Source organism: Gopherus flavomarginatus, chromosome 13 (genome assembly GCF_025201925.1).
Source record: "Gopherus flavomarginatus isolate rGopFla2 chromosome 13, rGopFla2.mat.asm, whole genome shotgun sequence".
Lineage (NCBI taxonomy): Eukaryota > Metazoa > Chordata > Testudines > Testudinidae > Gopherus > Gopherus flavomarginatus.
The window spans coordinates 16587277-16608334 of record NC_066629.1 but is presented as its reverse complement, the minus strand read 5'-3'; the positions used below and the strand labels follow the sequence as shown (position 1 = coordinate 16608334).

Sequence of the window (21058 nt, the reverse complement as noted above, 5' to 3'; positions counted from 1 at the left end):
TGCTATCTCTGATGGTTGCAAAGAAAACCTTTGAAACGTAAACCAAGTGCAACCAATGTGGAGATATCTGCTTGAATCTGCAGATGGCCTGGAAAAAATAGCTTAAAGAGGTGTGAAATGCCCCACTCATCTCACAAGATATGTTAACTCTGAAACCTAAAGACGACAATATAAACATCAATATCAGTAACTGCTTAACTGCTGATTGTTTTAGCAGAAACATCCAGCCATTGTTCTTATCTTAAAGTTCCAAACTGTCATTGATCTCTCCCTAGGTACCAAAAGCCCCAGCTGCCTCATACCCAGCTGTCAAAACTCTCCTCTGTGTCCATGACGAGGTCCCAATGCAGATCTGAGCTTCCAGTACAAAACTCTGCAGGCCCACTGCAATGTAAAAATGTAGGGGCAGTGTAAAATAAAGGGAATTTCATATCAAAATAAATAACTGATTGCACTGCTCATTTTCACATTCTGTTCAGAAAAACCCTCCCGTTTAACATTTATCGGAGGCTGTTGCAGAATTTTCCCCATCCATGGCACTGGAGCGCTGATTAGATCACGCTTGTCACAGGCAATATGCTATCCCGTTCCTGTACTAATTTGTTTGTAAGTTCAGGATGACAACCATCTCCTCTTGATCCACACAGGTATGGATATAATGACATCGTCACAATCCCTGCTGGAGCTACCAACATTGACATCAAACAACGCAGCCACCGAGGGGTCCGGCACGATGGAAACTACCTGGCTTTGAGAACCCTGGATGGCAAGTACCTCCTGAATGGAGATTTTGCCATTTCAGCCATGGAACAAGACCTCCTGGTGAAGGGGACAATCCTGAAGTACAGTGGCTCTCTGACAACCCTGGAGCGGCTCCAGAGCTTCCAGCAGCTTCCGGAATCTCTCACTGTCCAACTGCTGACCGTCTCCAGTGAGGTCTTCCCGCCCAAGGTGAAGTACACTTTCTTCCTCCCCAAGGACATCCCTTTTAGCAAGCAGAAGGTCAAGGAAAAGAAATCAGCCAACATCATCCAGCCCATGCTGACCTCGCAGTGGGTTATGGGAGACTGGTCCGAGTGCTCCAAAACCTGCGGCTCTGGCTGGCAGAGGCGAACGGTGGAATGCCGGGATGTGGAGGACCAGGCCTCCACCACCTGCGACAAGGCTCTGAAGCCTGAGGACATCAAGCCTTGCAGCGACCTCCCATGCCCCATTTGGCGTCTCGGCCCCTGGTCGCCATGCTCCCGAACTTGCGGCGAGGGAGTGCGGACGCGGAGCACCACCTGCATTGACTACGCAGGAAAGATCATAGCCCCTGAGAAATGCAGCTTGCCCCTGCCCCAGGCAGCGACCACCACCTGTGTGCTGCAAGAATGCTGAGCCAAGGCAGGCCTAGTGCATCGGAAACACATAACGTAGCCAACTACTAACCAGACCAGACCTGACTTGGCAAGTCAAGCAGGGATGTAGGTTTAAAAGTGAATGTGCACTAATTGACCTGAGCAGGCCTCCGGGGGCAGACCTGCTTGGTAGACTCTTTTCTGGTTCCATCCCCCACCAATAGACAGCTACCTCAGAAGGGGGGGGAAATAGTCCGGGGGAAGGGAGGAGTCCAGTGATTTATTTTTACTGATCAATAGCAAATTATTTTTAATTTAAGGAGCAATTAATCATATTCTAGGCTATTTCCCAAAAGGATGACCTGAGTTTCAGCCATGCCCACCAATTCTCCATTATTTACCATATGTGGCCTGAGAGACTCATCTGCAGGGAGGCTGAGGGGTAGGATAGCCGCACCCCCTGGCTTGAAGGGGTTTCCATTACATTTAGGGTTTACAATTTGGTTCAATGACTCTCAGCACCCCCACTATACAAATTGTTCTAGCACCCCGGAGTTTAACACAGATTTGTTTGTTTTTTAAACCGGTATGGGACGAAGGGCCTGATCCTGCCGCCATTACTCAGGTAGAATTCCCATGCTCTTCAGTAAAGACTGTGGGAGTAGACAGGACCGGCACTAGGAGTTTTACTGCCCTAGGCACACGGCCATTTCTCCGCCCCCCGTGCCCTGGTCCCGCGGCTCTGGTGGAGCTGCCGCAGTCGTGCCTGTGGAGGGTCCGCTGGTCCGCGGCTCCGGTGGAGCTGCCGCAGTCGTGCCTGCGGGAGGTCCACCAGAGCCGCCTGCCACCCCCTCCAGCAAAATGCCGCCCATCTATAATCCTGGCGCCCTAGGTGATTGCCTAGGCCACCTAAATGGAAGCGCCGTCCGTGCGAGCAGAAGCTTTAAACATGACCTTATACTAATTTGGCAAATTCCATTAGGGTTTGTTACTACAGAGGGGCTTAAGCTGCACAATTTCGAACCTCTGCCTTGTCTCAACTTCAGTGGTGTTCAGAGCTGGGGCTTTGGTTGAGCCCATTTGAAGCTCGGCCCCTTTGCAAAACTTCTGTGGATCATGGTTCCAATTTCAGTCCCCTTTATCCCAAAGTTTGGGGGTGTTTGGATCCAGGGGGCTTGTTCAGGGCCATCTCTATTCCTAGATGGTTATATACAGCCATCCACCATCTGAATAGATGAAAGGAGAGGGGACAAAATCGGTCCATCAGAGGTGCACAAATGCAGTGGAAGCCCCATGAAAAGCCAGCCTGCAAAGTCAAATCCAGCATTGCACATGCCCATCTGAACCTCTCCGACTTGTGTCTCTCAGTTAGCTTGCACAGACAACCAATGAACTGTCACAAGAGGCAGAGTGTTGTGAGTAGGGAACTGAGCTCTAGCTACTCCTGAGTCTAAAGGACACTAATTCCTTTATGCAGCCTTAGATGAGTCACTGTAAAACGGGGTTATTGGCACTACCCTGATTCACAGGATGTCATGAGGGTTAGCTGACGTTTGTACAGTGCTTTGAAGGTAAAGAGTGAAATGTTTATTGCATGATATATAGCTAGATGCTGCATCTAAACTATGCCCTGTTTCCTTGGGCACAGAAACCCTCCTTGGTTTTCAGTCAATTCTCCCATCACTTTGCCCTAGTATTGTCCTCCATCTGACCAGTCTGGACTAGGACATCTAAAACAGCTTCTCCCAAGGCTGGAGTCTTTTTTATTTTTTTCCCCAGCAGGAATTGCTGCCAGAGCTAAGTAACACAGCCAGCTCTTCTCTCTCCGACCCAGATGTTGTCTATCCCCAGTGCAGACATCTGGCCAGTCTCTGAACTTTCACCTTTTGAAGCAAGTTCCCTGTGCTACACATCCGGTGAGACTGATCAGACCTGGCAGCAGACTGTCTTTAGGGAAAATTTGCAAATTTACTTTTCGTCAAAGTTTCTCAATAGGGAAGCCTCATATTACCCAGAAGTACCCTGGGGACTCCTGAGCATCCTTCTCCCTTTTGATGCTCTCATTCTGTCTCTCTTGTGTGTACGGCTTCCATTTAATTGTTGGAAACAAACCCCAGAGAACTAAAAGAGTCTCCATTTGTCTGTCTGTCTCATGTGTGTCCTTTTCTAATTAGGGCTGGGTGGCCCTCCTGGAGGATAAGATTCTGTGATCATTGAAAACTATTTGGGGGAGGGAATGGGGTTCTCAAACCTATTGACCCTATTTTCCCTGTATTTTAATTCTAGGTTTTTCTAGCAAAAGCAAAGCCCGTACTATAGGAAGGGGCATGCCAGCATTTCCCCATCAGAACAGTGGCAAGAGCAGGTTACTAGGACTAGGAGGCAGGATTCCTTGGTTCTGTTCCTAGCTTTGCAGCTGCTTTCTGACCTTGGGGAAATCACTTCTGTTCTCTGTACCTCTGAGCCTAGGTCGATTGACTCGGCCTTACAGGGATTGGCTGTGGGGCTGCAAATGGCAACACAGAGGTTTGGGCTCAGGCTGGAGCCCAAGCTCTAAGATCCACCTCCCCTCCCCTTTTAGGGTCCCTGAGCCTGAATGTCTACACTGCAATTTTTAGCCCCACAGACTGAGCCCTGCAAGCCCAAATCAGCTGACGCAGGCCAGCTGCAGCCATGCCGCAGGTCTTTCTCTCTATAGAAGAGACCTGGCTGAGGTCAGCTCCTTAAAGGTCAGCAACATACTCTCATTCTTTAACAATATTTGATGAGGCCGGGAGGAAGCTATTTTAGCCACAGATGTCAGCACTGAGTGGGTGGGCGGCTGCAGAGCCCTTGTAAGAGCCATTCTTTTATTTATTTATTTTTTTCGTTGTTGTTGTTATTATTAATCTTCCAGAAATTGACTCATGCAGAATGTTCTCTGGCAACCTCCTTAGGGGTGTGCCCCAAGACAACTTCCACAGTGGGGTCACCATTTTTTCCTGCAGTCAGTGACCTTTCAAACAAAAGCTGCTACGTGTGCTGCTGCTATGGGGCGCCCCAGCCTTTACCCACTCTCTGCATAAACTAGCGTTAATTTACTGCTAGCTTGGCCCACATGAAAGGGAGGCCCTTGCCTGAGGCCCTGTTAAACAGCCATGCCAAGGAAAAGGGGAAGGGACTTGACTCTTCCACCTTGGAATGGAGTTGAGACAATGAAAGCGAAGTCAGTTTTGTTCACCTTGAATAAAGAAGTCTGCCTGCTGGCTGCCCCATATTTAACGTAAGGGACAGCAGGAATAGGAGAACTGCTAAAACCAACAGTTTGGTTCTTCAGTTAAACTCTAGAACTTTCTTTTAGGAAATCTAGCTAGCTCGCTCGACGGTGTATGGTTAAATCCTCGGGTTGCATTTGAATATCTCAACCAGTATCTCAATACTGGGCTGAACCAAAATACCAGATCCAAAAGTTCCTGATTTAAGTGTTCAAAATCCAGATCCAAAAGTATGGCATATTCACCTTTGGGGTTTGGATCTAGACCCTTAAAGAGAGGTTTGACTTTGAACTCTTATCAGAAGTTAGAGTAAGGAGGGCTGGTTTCTACCCATCTCTTAATAAGAACTGACCCAAACCTGAGCCCCAAACCTGAGCTGAACCCAGATAGAACCTTAGCACTGCTGCCTCTTCGTTTCTAGATTCTGGGTGCAGATGCGCCAAAATACCATGAGAAAGGCTGTTTGTACCAGTAATCTTTCCAGAAAGCCTGTCCTCACCAGACATCTAGCTTAATTTTGAAGACCTAGAACGTTCAGGCCCTGATCTTCCTCCAGCAGGATATAGATAACTCCCAATGAAGTTATTCTTAACCTGGGGGTTTAGCTGGAGGGAAGAGAAGACCCCTGCTGATCTGGTTGTTTCCTTTAATCAAACCACAGAATCTCAAGTTTGCTCTCCTCCAGATATGTTGGGAAATCTTTACAAATCCTCATTGGCTTCCCTTCGCTGATCTGAGAATGTCTGCAGAGCAGGTCATGAACTCAATAGTGCCCTCCTCCAATATCATTTTACCGGCATGTTACACAATATATAAAACGGTCAGACCCGAGCCAGAGGGTGCACGTCAGGATTCGGACTCTGAAAAAGTTCACAGCATGAGGGATCCAGCATTTCTATTAGGCCCCTTTATGGAGGTAATGGACAGCTGCAAAGTTTGGATCCAGTGCTGAATTTCCCCAGAGTTTGAGGTTTAATTCAGGCCTCTCTAATGAAATATACACAGAACGCTGCTCTATCTCCAGGAATTTAAACCATCTCACATGCTCCAGCAAATAGTTGGATGCTGAAGTCATGCTTTCTTGCTTTGGTATTTTTTTTTTCCTTCACGTGTGTAAGTGTTTAACTCAAAAGCAGCTACGTGTCTTTTCTCCAAGGTTGTAGTGCCTATTTGAGATAGGTCAGAAATTGCAGTCTGAGATTTCCCTGAGAGTGTGCCAAGGAAAACATATGCACTAATAATGAAGCTCACACTGGTGTCAAACAAGCAGAGAGATCTCCTCTGTTTACGCCCATGGCGCAGTTCATTAGCTAGAACTTCTTGCATGTGTAAGTTCCCGGTTACAGACAAATCCCAATCAGCATGATCTTTTTGATTAACTCCCCAATTGCTTTCTAGCTCTAGTCCTAATAGTGTGTAAGAGGACTGTTCGTCCCCAGTTCAGTAAGGTACATCTGGCATTAAGCCTGTGAGTAGTCCCAGGGACTTCAAGTGAGTTTAAAGTTAAGCATGGGTTTCAGCGATTTGCTGGATCACGAGGGAGAGAATGCATCTGTGGTATATAAAGCTCTGTTGAAAAAATACCATGGTGTTTTGCTGTGTTGGTCCCTGATATGGAAGTAACATCATAGCAAGCATTTGCACTGGTACTGTTGTTTTATATTCAGCACAGGCCTGTGTCTCTAAGCTTGAAGTGGGCATTCTTTACAGCAGCTGCATTCCTGCTCCTGAAGGCTAATAGTTTAACGCCAGCATGTGAGGTCCAGCCCTGACCACTGAAAAGTAAAGCTAACCTCGAGGTGACAAGGGCAGGAAACCTGCCAGTTCCTCATTCACGCCAATGTCAATCCTGTCTATTTTAAGCAGACCTTTTTGGTCTCTTGTTCTCACTCTTCTAGTTACCGTAGATTGAGATTCACTCTCAGCACAAAATTTGGATCAAGATCAGAACTTCTTCATGGGGTGTTTTGATCCTGGGCATTGGGGCCCAGGTCTGATACATACATTTCACTGGGTGATGATTGTTTTGGAATTCCTGACCTATCCTTCTCTTAGAAACATGTAGCATTTATGGTGATGTAAGTCAAATAAGTTATATATATAGAGAGAGATGTATATATGTTTCCCTTCAGTGAAGGATTGTAGCAGTGTACTGATCCTCTTCTGTAAGATATTTATTATGAATTTTTGTTTTGTACAGTAACTGTCTGAAAAGAAGGTGTGACCATTTGTGTTTTAAGATGCTGCTGCTGTCCTCCCCCATCCCACACCCGCAGTGGAGTTTTGGGGGAGGAAATCTCGCTAATCTTTCTAACTGCTTAGTTACACAACTCGTATCTCACTACTGTTTGGTGTGCAAATCAGGACGCGATTTCCAATCAAGCTTTGTAATCATAACAAACCAATAGAAATAAACGTTCTAATTTTATTTTAACAAAGAAACATTTTCTTGTTTTATCCTGGGTTTTGTTCCGTTTTGTTAATCTTTGAAAATGGATAGTCCAATTGTAATGCTAGCCTTTATCTCTTAATAAAGGACTTCCTGGAAATTACCACATTGTCAGTTTTTGTTTTCTACTGGTTAAATTTGGTTTCATGAATACTTTCCTCTGTGTGTTTTATATGTCCAGCCCACAAGCCTTATTTCTGATCCTCGCTTTAAGTTTTTCTATATAACTTTTCAGAAATGTCCCTCTGGATTTTAAACTAATGAAACAAAACATTACGATAGGAGGCAGTCAAAATAAATCTGTGAGAAATTGTGGAGCTGTTTACATTTTGCAGGTTGCTTATGCTGTGGTAATAGATACTGCAAAACTCCAGGACTTATTAGACCTGAGAAGAAATATGCTCTAGTAGTTAAAATAGGGAGACCACTGCATTTTTCATTTAACTCTGCTGCCAAATGAATTACTCTGCATTTATATTGGTGTCAGAGCAGAATTTGGCCCTTATTGTTATAAATGTAGCATCATCCTCTAAAAATACAGCTGCTAAAGTTTGGCACTTCTGACGCCATATTAGGTGGCAAACTTATCTGGATGTATGGACTGAGTTTAGAGGGTGTCTCACTTCATATAATATAGATGGTTTGCCTTTCTTGATGCACATGTTAGCTGGATTCCCTCTACCTTCTCTTAAATGACTTAGGCTCTGATTCAACAAACCACTTAAGCACATGCTTAAAGTTAAGCACGTACTTAGGTGTTGTGCTCAACTGGGATCTTACATTGCCAAGTCAGTAGGAGTCTAACACATCCCTTTGTGTCTTATATATCCCTTCTGAATTTATCCTAGCAGCATTACACACTAATGCCACTGACTTCAGTGAATTTACTATGGATTTACACCAGTGTCTCTGAGCAGAAATTGACCCATTACTCTGCTTATGTTTTACTTGAGTGTGTCTGACTCCATGGTTGGCTCACACAAGCTTTGCTTCTGTAGTCCGTACTGTCACCAGAAGCCTTCAAAAACACAGCCATACCTCATATAGAGGCTAACGTTTCTCTTTGGATTACATGGTTGCTTATCTGTTGTTCTGTTTAGACCTAGACCCCCAGCCGTAGGGATGGTTGGCATGCCATCCATGGAAAGTAAAATAAAACCAGCACATGCCATACATTTCAACATGTTCCTTTCTGAAAACTGTTGTCACTGCCACAGGGCCGGCTTTATTGTTTTCACTGCCCCAAGCAGCACACCGAAGTGCTGCCATGGACAGCGGAGGCAGTCCGTGCACCATTAGAGCAGCACACATGTTTCTGCAGCAGCAATTCGGCTGCAGCGTCTGTCTTCAGCCGGAAAACAGAAGCTGCGCCGCCGCGAGCAGCTGAACATAGATACTGCCGCCGAATTGCCGCCTCCGTGGAAACGCGCGTGCTGCCTCAACGGCACATGAACTGCCGCCGCCATCCACACAGCAATTCGGCATGCTGCTTGGGGGCAAAAACACACGGACTGCCGCCTCTTGCAGATGGTTGCCCCAAGCACCTGTTTGGAATGCTGATGCCTGGAGCCAGCCCTGTAGAGGGACACACTGGCTGGGCCTCTTTTTCCCCCATAACTGGTGGAGTGGCACAGATATTATTATGGTGCATCTATATCCTAAGGAATCTCTGAGGCAAGAAGACAGACTCCCGAAGAGTCAGCTTCAGTTCCTTGGGCTGCCAGTACGGCATGGAACAGCCAGAATGCAGCAGAGGATCACTCCTTGCCTGGCTTCAGGGCTGATTCCAGGCACCAGACGAGAAAGCATGTGCCTGGGGCAGCACATTGTAAGGGGCTGCATTCTGGCCAATCTTAGGGCAGCACATTCCGGCCGCCCTGCCATGGTTCGTTTGTTTGTTTGTTTGTTTTGGCAGCCCAGTCCACAGCTCCGGAGCCCCCGGCTGGCTCCCCGCTCTCCACCAGTCCCAACCCAGCCAGGGCACGGACCCCAGCCCGGGGGGCAGGAACTAGCGGTCCCCACTGCTCACTGTGCCGCCCAGCTACCCCGGGACGCACCACTCCTCGCAGCCTGCACCGGCCTCTGCCTTCCGTGCTGCTCTGAGCCTGGCCTGGCTGAGCCGCCTTTAAAGGAGCGACTGAGCTAGCACCTCCTGCAGCCCCTGGGGGTTCCTCCTGCCCAGCCAGGAGAAGCACCCCAAGGCTGGAGGGGGGAGCCCCTCTCACCCGGCTGCGAGCGGGCTGCAGCGCTGCCCTTCACCGCCTTGCAAACCACTTTGACCACCCTCCATACCTCACCACCTAGCCAGCCCTCTTGGCATACACATGGTCTATGCTCCAAACCCAAGTTTCCTTTACCCTGCCCTCAGCTTGAGCAATGGGGCTGCACCAGGCATTGCTTGAGGGCACCGATTCCAATGCATTCAGGCACATGCAGCTGATCCATTTGCTTATTGTGGGAATGGTACCCTAGCAAGCCTCTGTGGTTTGGGAACAGTTGCTTTTATTCCTTCCCTAAGATTTATTGGGCAAATGATGCTGATGGCAGAGCGTGTGGGCTGCTATTTTTGGTCTCAGCCCAGGAACAACAGAAAGGTTTAGTCCTCCACCACAGGCAGTGCATAGTAGCCTACTCTACAACATGTCACTGTGTTAATGGGCACAGAAATGCATGACTCCCTATTTAGAACCTTGCGTACCATTAATTTTAGACAACTTCCATTGGCCCCTGTACAGCTAGGTCGTATCTTTCAGCTCATTAAAAAGCCAGGATTGCCTATTTTTTTCCTCTTCATTTTCAAACCAAACTTTGTTTTGCTCTTATCAATGGAATTTCATGAGTATTGGTCAACTCGGTGCTGCTGCATATGGTGAAGTCATGGGTGACAGACTATTAATGGATTGGTAAAAGCTACCAACTAATCAGGCCTCAGTATCACAACAACTAGATTTAAGAGGTTAAAAACCAGGGCAGGAGGAGGCTATAAGGAAATGCATGTCACTGGAGTTTCTCTGCAGTTGTCCCTTTTCAGGAAACACACAGACTAGGTGACAGCAGGCAGTGACATGCGCTACCTTATTTTTGCCAGGGAGAAAAGATGTGTCCCAGTCCTGGATTCACTCCATTCTCGCATGAAGAACTAGGGCTGTTATGCAGTGTCTAGCTTGCGTTCCAGTTTGAGGTAATTATATTTTGTCAGCCTACTTCCCTCACTGCAGATTTCCTTGGTTATGGCATTTTCTTCACTTCCCCTCCTAAACTGCTGGGTCGTGCCAAACAGTTGCTACATTCCACCCCAGAAGTAGCTGCACTTCAGCAGTGGATGAAGTGATTCGCGTATGTCTGTGCTGGTGCAGTGCACTATGTGGTCCTGTAGGATGAAATGTGTTACCTACTCACTTAATCCTATCAGGTCCTGAGCACTCTCCTTGAGTGAAGCATCCCACACGATCACGCCATAAATGCACAATACAGAGTAGCCATTCTCATATAATGTGTGTGAGCTATCCTGGAGATGGGCCCAAGCCTCTAAAATCATAGTCAAAGCCAGATTCCCAACACTCACAATGGACTAGGGCAGTGATGCTCAGACTGCAGCTAGCTCTTTAATGTGTCCCCTGCAGCTCTTTGCAGCCCATGATATTAAAACAGTGAGATTTAATTAGTAACTAAGCTGAATTATTAACCAATCAGGATGCTTTTACTACATTATTAACCAATTAAGTTATGAACTTGCACTAAGTTATTAACTTATTTGCCATGAGACTAGTATATATATATAGAAACTAAATATTTCCCCATCTGATTGTTTAAATATGAATAGTACTATAGTAAACAACACAATGAATTTGCACTACTGTGGCTCTTTAGGGAAATGCTGATCACCAGCTTGGTTCCTGAACCACTGAGGTATGAGTATCACTGCTCTATAGTTAAGGATGCAGCCAGGGATTTCCTTCTCCCTTACTATTCCCTAAATAAGCAGACTGGTTTCCAAAGGCACTGGACACTTGCACTTCCTGTGACTTCAGTGGGATTTGTTGGCATTCAGAGCCTCCGAAAATCACTCCACTTTCATGTAGGTGTCTAAATAAGGATTTAGAGTCCTAACTTTGGGCACCGAGGTTTGCAAAATTTGGCCATATGGACCTAAATCTGATTGCCCTTCCACCAGTGCAAATGGGGGAAATAATGCTATTGAAGCCAAAGGAAAAGTGGGGCTCAGAATAAGCATTATAGAGCCAGCCTGGGTCAGAAGGAGGAGGGTGTGATGGGTTGAACACTTGCCTTCTAGGATGCCACCTGATATATTGGGATTTCAATGAGCCTGCCTGCTCCACTGGCCTGGGCTCCCTCTCCCATTTTTTGCTGAATTAGGCTCTCCAGCCTCTGGCAGCGCACACACACAGGTAGGGAAGCACCAACTGTAGAATCACATAGAGTCTGCAAACAGCTCTCTATGGGCTGGTCCACACTACGGGGGGAAATCGATCTTAGATACGCAACTTCAGCTACGTGAATAACGTAGCTGAAGTCGAATATCTAAGATCGGATTACTCACCCATCCACACCGCGCGGGATCGATGTTCGCGGCTCTCCCTGTCGATTCCGGAACTCCGTTGGGGTTGATGGAGTTCCGGAATCGATATAAGCGCGCTTGGGAATCGATATATCGCGTCTAGATTAGACGCGATATATCGATCCCCGAGCAATCGATTTTAACCCGCCGGCGGCCAGTCTGGACGTAGCCTACGAGAAGACTCATCTAGGAAATCGCCCACCACTCAAGTGCAGCTCCATTCTGGAAAGTACACCCAAAACAATATTGTCTTGTGCTGTAGAGAAATCTATACAACGTATGCTCATAAATTTGCCCCCTCCCTCAGTGTGCAGGAAGATATGCACAACTTCTTACCCCCGCAGTTAGCAATTGCACAAACTGGGTTTAATAATAAACAAAAACAAGATTATTAACTATAAAAGGCAGATTTTAAGTGCTTATAAGAGATAGCAAACAAAGAACAAAGCAGAGTATCAAGCAAATAAAACAAAACACGCATACTACGCTTAAGATCTTAAAGGGACTGGTTTCAAGAAATAATTTCTCATCCTAAATGTTGTTTTAGGCAAGTTGCAGAGTTTCTGTAGCTTAGCCTTCCAGTTATTTCTCTTTACAGCCTAGACTCCTGTCTTAGTCTGGAATCCGTCTTTGCCTTTTCCACTGTTCAGCTCCTTTGTCTTTTCAGGTACTTTCAGCAGGCTTTCTTCATGGGCAGGAAGGCAATAGAGGGAGGGATAACTTAGTGGTTTGAGCATTAGCCTGCTTAAACCCAGAGTTATGAGTTCAATCCTTGAGGGAGTCATTTAGGGATTGGGGCAAAAATCTGTCTGGGACTTGGTCCTGCTTTGAGGACAGGCTTGGACTGGATGACCTCCTGAGGTCCCTTCCAATCCTGGTATTCTAAGAGTCCTGTTTGCCTTACTCCCCAGCCTTAAATAAGATTTACATAAAGCAGGAATCTTTTGTTTCTCAGTCTTGACCTCCCTCTCCTTTTAGTGGAAAATTACTAGAAGTCCAAGATGGGGTTTAGTACCAAGTGGCAGGACCACCTGACCTAGCAGTGTCACAGTTATGTCCCAGGACACCTCTCAAGAAGGAGAGAGATTAGTATCTTCAAAGTCTTATTGTTTCTTCCTCACAGCCCATCAAGGCTGATGGTTGGTTGTCTGGTGGGTGTCTCCCAAAAACACACACAGTCGTCATTGTTAGACAGTCAATATTCCTAACTTTAGATACAGAAATGATACAGGCATACAAATTGGATAATCATATTCAGTAAATTATAACCTTTCTGATGATACAAAAGAGCCATCTTGCATAAAATATATCTCAGTTATGCCATATTCATTATCATAAGCATAGTTCCATAAAGAATATGAGGTGTAACATCACAGAGGGACAATTATTTGTTTCTTCAGCCTCATGTAATGTCCTGAGGGAATCCTACTCAGGAAATTCTGAAAGGGGCTGACAAGCAATGAAGTCTGTGGCAGCTGAGATATTGGCCCCTTGCAGAAGCCATTCTTTGCATATGCCCATTGAGAGCTGTTTGCCTGAGCCAAATGCTCTGTGTTCTCACCCTTGCTTCCTCAAAAGCCAATCTGAACTATGTGGCAATCCGACACGCCTGGGGCAAGAGGCTCTCTTTCATCCCCAAGAGTCCACTCTCAAGAAAATCTTGTCTCACAATAACTGCCTGAGAGTTCAACACAGAGCGCTCGTGTCTGGAGAGCCGTTCCTAACAGGAATCAAAGGCTAATCATCCTATTCTGACAGGCTTTTTACACAGGTCCTTCTACCCACCCCCTTCTGTCCAGGCTCAGAACCATTTAACAGTCCGTGATTTTTTGCCTGCCTGTTATCTCGTGTTGTTTCTTTATCAAATGCCAGCTAAGGCCCCAATCCTGTGACTCAAAGGCAGCTGAGCCCTCAGCACTCACATGATCAGACCCTCAGGCACTAGCGGGTGCATCCATATCTGCGGTGTGGCTTTTGCAGCAGGGCCGGTGGCTGAATTGTATTCCCCTTGGGCAATTAGTCAGTCACACATACATAGTGTCCTGCACGGGAATGGCCTGCCACGCTACGCACAAGATAAAACCAAATAAAACATAACTGGAGAAAAAAAATTGGCAGTTGCCAAGCAACTAAGTCTGTGGACTTGATCTAAAGTTAGTTAATGGCCCTTTAAAGACTAATATGGGCAAGAACAAGGAGGTGAATTGAAGAACCACAAGGCAGCCTTAAAAGCTTGAGGGCTAAAGCAAAGAATAGGCAGCAGTCTCTTGAGGATAGCAGCAAAAAGGTTTCCCTGTGGAACTACCCCGATCAAAGAGATTGGGTAAGTGTGGCAGGGAGTCAGCCTGTTCTGAGTGTTGTATGTAAGGGATTTGACTTGGTTCCTGGGTAGGAAATGATGTACAGGACCCAAATATGACAGAGAACCTGAATCAAAACGGGAATAGCATCTGACCCAAGACTCATTGAAGTTAATTGACAGTGTCCTGTTGACTACAAGGGACTGCCCATGAGGCTAATTTATTAGGACAACGGTAGTGTGCCTGCCACCTTGTATCTGATCAGGAGTACAAGGGCCGCCCCAAGCACAGCAGGCAGGCTGCCTTCGGCGGCTTGCCTGCAGGAGGTCCCTGGTCCCGCAGATTCGGCTGCATGCCTAAGGAAGGTCCGCTGAAGCCATGGGACCAGCGGACCCTCCGCAGGCATGCCACTGAAGGCAACCTTCCTGCCGCCCTCGCAGCAACTGGCAGAGCCCCCCTGCAGCTTGGTGCCCCAGGCATGCGCTTGGTGTGCTGGTGCCTGGAGCCGCCCTTGCAGGAGTAACACATGCCAATATCCTGGACTGGTGAGCAAACCAGGGAAAGGCGGTCCCTCTAGGGTTACAGCACGAGATTTTGAGCCGGAAGTGCTCCTGGGTCTGCCACAGACTATGGTGCAACTATGGGCAATTCATAATCTCTCTGTGCTTCAGTTTCCTCATCTGTAAAAAAGACAATATAATACTGAGTGTGCAGAGAGCTCTGAGGCTCAGTGAATATTTTGTAATGTGCTTTGAGATCTTCCAGGGGAAAATATAGGGAAGTGGGGAGAAAGTTCTGCATGGGTTGCAACATCCTGGTGGAATAATTCCTGTAATTGTAGTAAGGCTGCCTGCCTGAAAATGCAGCTCCAAACACCCAAGGTCAAAAATATTTCCAGTATGAGAAACTTTGGCAGCAGGAAGAACAGCATTGCCATGAAAGGAAACAGCCCAGGAGGGGAGAAGAGGTCTCAGTGTGCAAAGCCCAATCAATCACAGCTCTGGCTTGTCAGCGGTCAGCTTGAGAAAATTAGTCTTCTCCTCCAAGCCTTGCTATCAGAAAGGCAATCACGCTGTGCCTGCTGTCGAAAGGGCTAAGAGATATTCCTAGGTGTCTTCTGCATAGACGGGAAACTGGAATCTCATAGCCAGACGGAGAGGGCTTTAAGTGTCATCACTAGTGAATTGCTCTGATGCAGGCCCCTCAAAGATCTACCCAACAAATCAGCTCCCTGGATTTGTGGCACAAAATGTTCACTCTGAGCCAAAGCCCCGAGCATTCCACAGGAATGAGCGCTACAAGCTGCCGAAAGAGATACAAGACAGCACTGATAACTGCCATGTGCTTCATGCCACACTTTCAGGGAACTCTAAGGAAAAAGTTCTCACATCTTTCTGCTGTAACAGCAGCAACCTCCTGATAACGGCTCTGAGGGAAGATAAGCTGTTAGCAGTTCTTCCAGCTAAACAGGGCCCGTAGGTAAAGCAGAGCACAAGCCCTACTCATTAGAAAGCAGCGTCCTGGAAAACTGGGCATCTAGCTACTGTGTTGTTGGGAAAAAACCAAGAGACTCTTTGGCAGTGCATAGTAGGGACTACGGGATCTGCAAAATAATTGTTTACATTACACATAATCTCTTGTTTGTGTGTGTGTATGTGTGCAAAGAGAATGCAATATGGTGTAAAATGTTACCAGATCAGAATTCTGCATTCCCTTACAGTAGAGTTTTGCACGAGGTGCAAGGTAGCAAAGAATCAACACCCCCCTTCACCATAACTGATATATGGTGTGGTGTGAAAGGGCTAGAGGAACTCTGGGCCAGAGCTGCAAAGATATTTAGGCCCCTAAGCCCCATTTGTAGGCGCCACTCTGCAACCCACACTTAGCTGCTGACTAACACGGTAGGTGCCTAAACTTATTCTGTACCTAAATGTTTGGGGTAAAAAATTCTCTAGGGGCCTCAACTTCTGCCTAGGACCATTAGTACTGCTGCCTGGTTCTAGACTTCCAGACACCTATCTCCTGCCTAAACACCAGTGCAATCCAGGAACAGAGTGAAGATAGGCTGAGGAGCGCTTATCTTGCCTGCCAAGTGGGGCAGTTCCCTTGGTGAGCTACTTTTTCTGCTTGAGGCTGTGGTTGGGATGCAGAGGGCTGTGGGTGAGGATACAGTATGTGTGGAGCCCCCAGGAGGAAGGGGGCAAGCTTACCTTGTGATCTCCTCTTTCTGCCTGCACTTATCTTGCCTGCCTGCATCAAACCTCATTCGGACTCTGGCCGCCACCAGCACCATACTGAGCGAAGCAACGCCACAGCCCTTTTGTGGATCCGTGACTCTGAGCCTAAAGGTAAAACTTTCAAAAGTACCTGGGTCTTATTTTCAAACAGGACCAAGGCAGGGGTTTGCAACCTTTTTCTTTCTGAGCCCCATCCCAATTCTGTCAAGACACGGGGGTGGCTTCGACAGGCACATGCGCAGGTCACGGTCAATGTTCATCCTGGCTCAGGGGTTCAGGCTTCAGCTTCAGCCCCGAGTAGCAGGGCTCAGGTTTCGGCTTTCTGCTCCGAGAGTCTAATGCCAGCCTTGTTCTCTGGTTTATTTTGGCGGCCCCCTGAAACCTGCTTGCGACCCCCAAGGGGCCACGGGTTCCCCGTTGAGAACCACAGGACTAAGGCACTTAGGAGCCTTCCAGTGAAAATCAATGAGATTTAGACTCCTATGTTACTTCAGGGCTTTTGAAAAATGTATCATAATTCTTTTCTCAGTCCAGTTTATACCTTTGAAACTCTATTGACTTCGGGGATGTTAGTCCAGATGTACAAATTAAGTAAGCTCAAAGTTAGTTCCAGTGGATTTAGAGGGCCTGATTCACCACTGTACTACTCCAGTTTCATGCCAGCGTAACTTCGATAATGTCAACGGCTCATGCCTGTAATGTTGGAAAGTGAGTATGAGACCAAAATCAGGCTCACCCTTTATGGAAAAGTCCTATAGAAAATGATGGCTTTCTCATGGGCTTTCTTTAACCGTCCTGTAGAATTAAATCAAACATGATAGCCTAGCTATAGAGGTGGATAGGATGGTTCAAAGAAAGGAGCTCATTCTCTATTAATTAGGTAGGTTTTTAGAGTAATGTTTCTAGAACTCAGAGTAGCAGCCATGTTAGTCTGTATCCGCAAAAAGAACAGGAGTACTTGTGGCACCTTAGAGACTAACAAATTTATTTCAGCATGAGCTTTCGTGAGCTACAGCTCACTTCTTTGGATGCATAGAATGGAACACACAGACAGGAGATATTTATACACACAGAGAACATGAAAAGGTGGAAGTATGCACACCAACAGGAAGAGTCTAATCAATTGAAATGAGCTATCATCAGCTGAAGAAAAAAAACTTTTGAAGTGATAATTAAGATGACCCATAGAAGGTGTGAGGAGAACTTAACACAGGGAAATAGATTCAATTAGTGTAATGACCCAACTATTCCCAGTCTCTGTTTAGGCCTGAGTTAATTGTATCTAATTTGCATATTAATTCGAGTTCAGCAGTCTCTCTTTGGAGTCTGTTTTTGACTTTTTTTGTTGCAAAATTGCCACCTTCAAGTCTGTTACTGAGTGCTTAGAGAGGCGGAAGTGTTCTCCCACTGGTTTTTGAATGTTATGATTCCTGATGTCAGATTTGTGGCCATTTATTCTTTTGCGTAGAGACTGTCCGGTTTGGCCAATGTACATTGCAGAGAGGCATTGCTGGCACATGATGGCATATATCACGTTGGTAGATGTGCAGGTGAACGAGTCCCTGATGGCGTGGCTGATGTGATTAGGTCCTATGATGGTGTCACTTGAATAGATATGTGGACTGAGCTGGCATCGGGCTTTGTTGCAAGGATAGGTTCCTGAGTTAGTGTTTATGTTGTATGGTGTGCGGTTGCTGGTGAGTATTTGCTTCAGGTTGGGAGGCTGTCTATAAGCGAGGACTGGCCTGTCTCCCAAGATCTGTGAGAGGGAGGGCTCATCTTTAAGGATAGGTTGTAGATCTTTGATGATGCGCTGGAGAGATTGAAATTGAAAGCTGGGGGATGCAAATATGACAACCTCAGCTGAGCTGTATGCCGTGCACACATAATCCTTCCTTGCAATTAATGGGCAAGGGTTACACAATTGTCTGAAGTGCTGTACAATGTGCAGAGAACACTGTATATCAAAATGTAACTCGTGAGCAATTTCCAGCACCTTGCTTCTTAAATCCAAAATAATCTGCTGTCAATTAAAAGCCTAATGAGGCACGCAAAGATCTCAGCTGGGTGCTGTGGGTCAGGTCTACCTGTGACGCTTTCTTGGGGTGGCTAGACACACCCTTGCTGCAGGGAGAAAGAAATTTGCTAGTACTAAACTGGCTGCCAGCTCCCTGACACCGCATTTGTTAGCCACCCAGTCTCCCCAGAGCTCTGCCAGCTCTTACTTTTCCCTGCAGGGTAACATTGGGTGTACCCTAATCCCTGAGTGCTTCTGAAGTGCCCCTCTGTAGCGGCCAGCACCTGTCACTGACACTCTCAGTTATTACTGGCTTTTCTATTCCCAAGGGAACAGTGTATGCACACAGCTTGATTGGTACAACTCAGGATCAGGGCCTTGGCACCACCACAGCATAGAGATGTAACAACTGTAACTTTATTATTAAAGATGTTTATTACTGAAGAGGTTGAGAATCAAAGACAAAGATTTCAGAGATGCTAAGAAAGGAGCATGGAAACAGAAGTGGTTTGGACATAAGGTATAACACTCCTTAGGGTTTACACTTCACTTCATTGGGTAAAATCTTTTTCTAAAGCAGTTTCTCACTGAAATCATCTTTGCAGTGTTTCCAGACAGGACAGGCTGGGATCCCATTTTTCACGAATATATTGCACTGCACAATTCCTTCCTTAAGTGCAGGATGAAACCAGGGTCTTTTCCTCTTCCTCCTATACTGCAAAGTTAATTGTATTTGCACCCAAGACAGGACAATCACTTGTGGTTAAGTCCCTCGGGTGCTGATCCAACGCTGACTTCAAATCCTCATTTTGACTTGGAATGCAAATGCGGCTGCCATTGTGCTTGATTTACAATGCTTAATTTACATCAGAGACAAGTGTAGGTGAATTGATATGCTTTTACTGACAGAAAACCTGTCAATTCTGCCTTGTTACATAGTTTTAGTAGGTACCCATAAGTCATTAACCGTACATTTCACAATGATATTAATGACCAGCATGACACCAGCTTTAACTTGTACCTCGCAAGACACTATGAAAGTAGTGTGTTAGGTGTACTGAATTTGTCAGGCCTCTCAAGAATTACTGACACAGAGTAGTGCAGGGGTTTTCAACCTTTTTCTTTCTGAGGCTCTCCCAACATGCTATAAAAACTCCACAGCCCACTTGTGCCACAATAACTGTTTTTCCACATATAAAAGCCAGAGCCGGCGTTAGGGAGTAGCAAGCAGGGCAATTGCCTGGGGCCTAGGGTGACCAGACAGGAAATACGAAAAATTGGGACAGGCGGTGAGGGATACTAGGCGCTGTCATAAACAGATAGCTAAGGGTTAATGTCTCTTTCACCTGAAGCACCTGACCAGAGGACCAATCAGGAAACCGGATTTTTTTAACTTTGGGTGGAGGGAATTGAGTGTCTAAGGTCTTTGTTTTCTGGCTGCCTGCTTTCTCTGAGCTTTGGAGAAGTAGTTCTACTTTCTAGTCTTCTGTTTCTAAGTGTAAGGACAAAGAGATCAGATAGTAAGTTCTATGGTTTCTTTTCTTTGGTATTTGCATGAATATAAGTGCTGGAGTGCTTTGATTTGTATTCTTTTGGAATAAGGCTGTTTATTCAATATTCTTTTAAGCAAATTGCCCTGTATTGTGTCATCTTAATACAGAGAGACCATTTGTATTTTTTCTTTTTTTTTTATATAAAGCTTTCTTTTAAGACCTGTTGGAGTTTTTCTTTACTTCAGGGAAATTGAGTCTGTACTCACCAGGGAATTGGTGGGAGGAAGAAATCAAGGGGAGATCTGTGTGTTGGATTGCTAGCCTGATGTTGCATTCCCTCTGGGGGAATAGGAAAGTACTTTTTGTTTCCAGGATTGGGAACAGAGAGGGAGATTCACTCTGTTTGGATTCACAGAGCTTGTGTCTGTGTATCTCTCCAGGAGCACCTGGAGGGGGGAAGGGAAAAAGGATTATTTCCCTTTGTTGTGAGACTCAAGGGATTTGGGTCTTGGGGTCCCCAGGGAAGGTTTTTCAGAGGGACCAGAGTGCCCCAAAACACTCTAATTTTTTGGGTGGTGGCAGCAGGTACCAGGTCCAAGCAGGTAACTAAGCTTGGAGGTTTTCATGCTAACCCCCATATTTTGGACGCTAAGGTCCAAATCTGGGACTAAGGTTATGTCATGGTGTGCAGTGGTGGGAGGATCTAGACAGAATCCAGAAGCCAGTAGGAATATTATATTTTTCTTTTCTCTGCTAAGGGCTTTTTAGCAGAGAGAAACGGTTGGTTTTAAAAGGGAACCAGAGAGAATTTTTTTTTTCTGCTCTCTCTCGCAGTTTGTGGCTTGCATGTTAAGGGTCTTTTGTCATGCAATAGCCCTCCCATTAGGTGGCAAGTACCAGCACTTATAGGCATGCAAATAAAGTGGTTTTTCTGGTTTCCCTTCATTGAACATTAGCTAGAGAGAGAAAAGGAAAAAAGCACTGTTGCTAGGCAGACTCCAGGAGGGAACAGAGCCTGCAGTTCAGAAGATAAACACCGGAGGGCACCCCAACACAAGAAAACAGGAACCATGACTTCTAAGGCAAAAATTGACGCCGAAGAACAAATCAAAGAAGCTGAACACAGGCGACAGATGGAGATGAAAGAAAAGGAAGAAAGCATCAAACTGGCAGCCTTCCAAAGAGAACAGGCGGCCCAAGAGGCAGCACACAAAAGAAAACTAGAAGAAGAAGAGGTGGCCCACCGCCGAGAAATGGAAAAGCACCGCCGAGAAATGGAAAAGCACCAAAAAGAAATGGAAAAACAACAAAAAGAAATGGAAAAAACAACAAAAAGAGAATGAAGAGAAGGAAAAACAGAGAAAACATGAACTGGAATTGGCAAAAGCT

General features: G+C 46.1%; 1 protein-coding gene across 1 annotated transcript in view; it reads left to right on the top strand.

Annotated features, from left to right (window-relative positions):
* The window catches only part of ADAMTS8 (ADAM metallopeptidase with thrombospondin type 1 motif 8), a 31426-nt gene extending 24280 nt beyond the window's left edge, over positions 1-7146 (top strand). The window contains exon 9 of the mRNA XM_050921567.1: positions 648-7146. Within this exon, the coding sequence (XP_050777524.1) occupies positions 648-1380 (733 nt within the window). The 3' untranslated portion in view covers positions 1381-7146. The remainder of the gene's footprint in view (positions 1-647) is intronic.
* The last annotated feature ends 13912 nt before the right edge of the window (positions 7147-21058 follow it).